Source organism: Mastigoproctus giganteus, chromosome 5 (assembly GCF_048544385.1).
Source record: "Mastigoproctus giganteus isolate SK-2022 chromosome 5, ASM4854438v1, whole genome shotgun sequence".
Lineage (NCBI taxonomy): Eukaryota > Metazoa > Arthropoda > Arachnida > Uropygi > Thelyphonidae > Mastigoproctus > Mastigoproctus giganteus.
The window spans coordinates 216,207,591-216,213,080 of record NC_143579.1 but is presented as its reverse complement, the minus strand read 5'-3'; the positions used below and the strand labels follow the sequence as shown (position 1 = coordinate 216,213,080).

The following is a 5,490-nucleotide window of genomic DNA, read 5'->3' as shown; positions in this document are numbered from 1 at the left end:
TGGCTGAGTTAGTCGGTCTCAGGGTTTTTCAGTCCAGTAAAACAGGCAAACCGACCAGAGAACACACGCAATTTACAGACACAAATACGGGTTTATGTAGTCATTTACGGGGAACCCTAATATGATAATTTGAAATTTTTTGTGGGAAGTACCTTAGGTAGATAATTTATTGAACGCCCCTCGTATAAGTGAACATAATTAATATATCTAACCAGGCTGTCCACGATCCGATGTGGAAAGTCTTGATTATTTGAAGAAGCAGATTTAACAATTAAAGTAGGTCTATGTTTTAGGGGTATTTGTATCCCAAAACTAAGGATATTGCTTTCGAGGGTTTAGTTATGATAGCAGAGTTAAATGGTTTCTCATGAGCTTCTAAGTTGTCACTTCGAAAAGAGGAAGTTAAAGCTTTTTTTCGCTAAATATTGGAATTTTTTTGAAAATATACAAGGATCTGTGTGGTTCTTAGGATTATCTGCATATTACAGCAATCCTTTCATAGCACATGGCTAAGGGCAAACAGCATTCATATATACTGTATCTGAATGAATGTGTGTGGTGCTTGGCCGATTTGTGGTGCTCCATGAAAACCCCAGAATAACTCAGGGAAAAACCCGTACTCCTTCTGCTTGAGATCGTTTAGCTAAAGCCTCGATTGAAGAAGACTATAAATTCTTCCAATCATCGACAAGACTCAAACCCATACTTCTCCAACGACTGACAAGTGACGAAACCACTGTACTCTCACTAAGGACATGTATTTTCAATATCAGGAACACGTTCTGGTCCTTATTTGAATTATGTAACGAAGGTAATGACTCTCTCTTGAATAATTAACGGATTACATTCAGAATGGAAGCTAACGTGAAGTCAGTGCTTTGGATTGAGATAAAGACTGTTTTAGAGGGTAAACAACTGGAAGGTTTAATTATGTTACATTTAATTTGAGATTATCAATATTGCCAATCTATCGGTAACTTATAATAGTAACTTGTAATTCGTTACATGTAGGTCCCCTATAGACTTTGTCAAAATCTTCACTGTTTTATTGAGTTAAAGATTGGATAATGCAAAACGATGGGGTGTCCTCTGATCATATAGGTATAACATACATGATTGACGATAAGAAAAGAAACAATGTGCAAGTAATGGCAACTTTGGGAAGAAGTTGCCACTACTTGCACAAGAAAAAGAAGTTTTTCAAGGGATCAGTACCTTGGTGAAAACCTTGTAAAAGTCTTATCAAAAGAGGATCCGCGTTCTTATAGATCAGTGGCACTATTATCAGTGATTGGACAAGTATTTGAAAGAATTATTGTGGGAAGGATTAGATATAAATATCCAAATCCCTTGTCCCTTTAATCCTTTGTCCATGGGATTAAATTCAAATAGACAGTTTTGATATTCTAAGGGTAGATCGGCAAGGATGCCTTGGTGCAATTCGGGAAAGAAGTATAGAAGGTAGAAGATAAATGTGTGTTGGCAACAGCGCTAGGTTATACTGGCGCTTTTGACAGATTATAGCATTGGTGAGATGACAGATTGGTGAGAGCTTGTCCACATGATTCAATAGTGGCTCCATTTCTGTGAATTCGGTATCAGATGAGATGCTCTTATTAATTGAATCAGTGGATCATGTTCAGGTGTATGTAGATGGTGGGATATTACTTGTTAAGACCGATAAACACGAAACGAGTTGCAAGAGAAGTAATGAACACTATTGAGAACTGGTGTCAAGTGCATAAACTTCAGATATCGATAAGGAAAATATGTATATGAAAGATAAATTGAGCGTCTATTCGACAGTTAGGTGTACCCATCCAGATTATGGGTACACCTTGTCACCGCGTTAAGGGCATGGCCAAGTTCGGGACGAATTCAAGCAAAATAAATGTGGGCTTTTTAATAGACTTTCATCGTTGGCTAGTGAAAAAAGGTTAAGTTAGTTTACGCCAGTAATTCAGGGCGGATTTAAGCAAAAGAAGCTACTTCCTGCGGAGATGTACCCATAAACTGGAGAATAACCAAATTTTCCATAGCTTCTTTAATTTTCCTTTTAGTAAAATCCATTTCCTTCTAATTTCAAGTTTTTTTTACATTTAATAGGAGCACCTAGACGTTTCAGCCTCTGATTTCCTCTGGTTTTTTCCTCCGCTACTTATTTATCAATCCCCCCCCCCAAGCCTCGTGTCAAATGACGATCCTCTCTCTCTCTCACCCCTACGAAAAATTTCCCGCAGGTGTGCATGCTTTTGTAAATAATGTGCCTACGTCTTGTCGGGGAAATTGCATCTCTCGGAAAATCCCTAAGCACGAATTTACCGTATTTACCAGTCACGTGGCTTCGAAAAACTGTATTGCTGCACCACTGGCTAAGTCAGACCAAGGACAGCACAGCAAAAAATACTCATCTAATGAGGCGAGTTGAACTGTAACAAGTTTTATCTTAGTTTTGCGACTAAGCCGATCACGTGGTTCATTTGCTTCAAGGCTTGCCCTTTAAAGTTGGCTTTACAATAGAACTGAGTGACATCATTATTAGGTACAGGGGTGAATTGCTAGTTGCGGGGGAGGGGAATTGTCGTGCAGGGAAAGAAAATTTAGTAATGTAATTTTACGTATAAAAATACGTACGTGGTTAACTTAGCAGTAAGCCAAAAAAGGACCATATAAGATGCTAAACTGATTGGGTGCTTGACTGTTGTTTTAAGCATTGGTAATGTCATTTACGAGCTTTCTTCCATTTCATAAAATATCCTATTTCGATCTCTGCCTTCAGCCCAATCCGGCCCTGGTCTTGATCTGAGGCACGATTTAAAAAACGAAACCATGCAAACTCGACTGTACCTTAACTTTTGTCCATTTTGTAAGCTCAAGGGCCCCGTGTGCCCATACGTAAAACCAGCCTTAATCCCCAGGTTTTATTAAAGGTATGGCGCATCATACTATCAAACGGACACTTCAAGCGAAATTATTAAATTTAATAATTTTCCAACTTCTGAAGACATCGGTAAACCTTCTTAGGGTACCACGGCGCCCCTTATATTCCACTATATTAGCATACCCTCTCCGACGCAGACTTTTTACACGAGAAACACCCGATGAATCGTATTCTTTTTTGTTCTTTGTAATATCTGCAGATGTGGTGTCAAAAATCTAATAATGGAAAAACAATTGCACTTTCTTGAAGAGAGAATTGAAATTGGAGAGGAAAGAGATTAAAAGAAATTTATATTTACACCATAAATTTTTCATCTTGATTTATTTAAAACAGCCTTCATAGTGACACATTTCGACATAGGTATTTCCTCTCTTACATTCACTCGCTTTGTTTTAAACCTTTCCGTGAATTTGCTATCTTCAGCTTACTTGCAGAAAAACAACCCAGTTAACGTGACCTTACTGGATTTTGAATACTGTTGTTGAAAAACTTCCTTCCAGGTATAGGAAAGTTACAGTGTGGCTCCCCCCCCCATTGCAGGAGCGCATGTTTTGCTTTCTTTCTAGCGGTCACCGCATGGTGGCAGCTGCTTCGCTTAGGTCCTTGACCTTGTATACGCTACCTGCATTCTTGTACGTGGTCGTGCAGTTTCAGTAAGAACAAGTTGTCAGTCTGCTGTCGTTGAAGGAACAGTGTAGCCACGATATGAACGACACAGTATTAGTGACTGGTGCGTCTGGCTTCATTGCCCTTCACCTCATTCAGTTGCTGCAGAAGGAAGGTTACAAAGTTCGTGGAACGGTAAGGAGCTTGAAAAACGAAGAGAAGATACGACCGATTCGAAACTTATGTCCCGATGCTATCTATCCTTTGGAGTTGGTCGAAACGGATCTTACAAAAGATCAAGGCTGGAACGATGCGGTGAGAGGATGCAAATATGTGATGCACGTCGCTTCCCCATTTCCGAATGCTCCACCTACACGTGAGGAAGATCTGATGAAGCCAGCCGTGGATGGAACCATACGAGTTATGAAAGCTTGTGCCGAATCCGGGACTGTGAAACGTGTAGTGTTAACAAGCTCCATCAGTGCTGTTCATGGAGAATCGACCGTCGATGAAGGGCGAATATACACCGAAGAAGACTGGAGCGACGTCCTATCACCTTTCTTAGATGCCTATGCAAAGAGCAAGACGGTAGCCGAAAAAGAAGCTTGGAAATTTCTTAAGCAACTTCCACCAGAGAAGAAATTTGAACTGGCTGTTGTTAATCCGGGTCTTGTTCTGGGCCCAGTGCTGCATGGAACAGCATCTACCAGTGTAGAATTAATTAAGCGACTGTTGGATCGATCCATGCCTCTTCTTCCTAAACTTCATCTTTGCCTTTGCGATGTCAGAGATGTAGCTTTAGCCCATGTAAGAGCAATGATCAAATCAGATGCCGCTGGTCATCGTCACCTCATTTGCTCCCAGCATCTGTGGATACAAGAAGTTGCTTACATTCTATCAGACGAATTCTACCCTCAGGGATATTGGATTCCCATCTGGTCGGCACCTTACTTTACCCTCTGGTTGTACAGCTTTTTAGATAAGTCCACACGACTTATTTTGAATCGTGTAGGCAAAGTATACAAATACGACAACCAGAGAATGAATACAGTACTGGGGATCACCCCTCGTGACATCAAAGGTGTTCTTCTTGATACAGTGTATAGCCTTATCGAAACTGGAATCATTAAGAAAACGAAGAATTGTAAGACGGAGAGAGGCGAAAGAGCGATCAGTCAGGAAACAAAGTAAGTGCCTCGAGTTTCAGTCAGCTGTTAATTCAATATTTTACCCCAACGTCTTCTTTATCCACTATAATATTGTGATATCCTTAAAGACTGCATGTAAGTGCCTAAGAAATCCTACGCTCTAATGATCAAGATTTGAATCTTTCTAGTTGGTATTGTATGCTTTGCTAGCCTGCCTTGGTCATGGCTATGTTTGCTAAGCAAAAGGACATTGAAAATACGAAATATCTGTACTTACCACTGATGTAATATATAAATATATAATATGCTCACATACCGATAGAACTGTTGGTATTTGACTAAATTTGTGAGCGTAACTAAGTCTGACTGTTAATTAAAGTAAGGTGACAGAAATGACTTTCCAGTAAAATTACTTCGTTTGAAAGTCACTCTGCCCTAGCTTTGTTTTTGTAACTTAAAGATGTAGCTATTAATAAAATATTTAAATTGTGTTGATTAATTACTTCATCTTAACACATAACATGTACGTTAACAGACATGGCGTTATTTTAGTCTTCCAGCTTGATTCTTAAATATTAAAATTAAAACGGGTAAATTTATAAACAAATGACCAAAACTTACCCGATGTTGACACAATGAGCAATTTTAAAGAACTATTAATGTTTTATTTTAAACTATTTATTTTATTTAAATATCACAATTTTACTTAATGTTTTATTCGCCAAAAGATTAAGTTGTTTCAATTTCTCTGTAACCGAAATGGAGCCATTCACAAATTGCGTGACACCGATAAAG

General features: G+C 38.9%; 1 protein-coding gene across 1 annotated transcript; it reads left to right on the top strand.

Annotated features, from left to right (window-relative positions):
• Nucleotides 1-3,594: 3,594 nt before the first annotated feature.
• LOC150086103 (uncharacterized) lies at nucleotides 3,595-5,142 on the top strand. The gene has a single exon (XM_090374373.1). It carries the CDS (start codon nucleotides 3,647-3,649, stop codon nucleotides 4,736-4,738), a length of 1,092 nt encoding a protein of 363 aa, XP_090230499.1. The 5' UTR covers nucleotides 3,595-3,646; the 3' UTR covers nucleotides 4,739-5,142.
• Nucleotides 5,143-5,490: the final 348 nt, after the last annotated feature.

Coding starts and splice junctions, on each gene's coding strand:
- LOC150086103 (XM_090374373.1), top strand. CDS start 3,647: ATGAACGACACAGTATTAGTGACTGGTGCGTCTGGCTTCATTGCCCTT.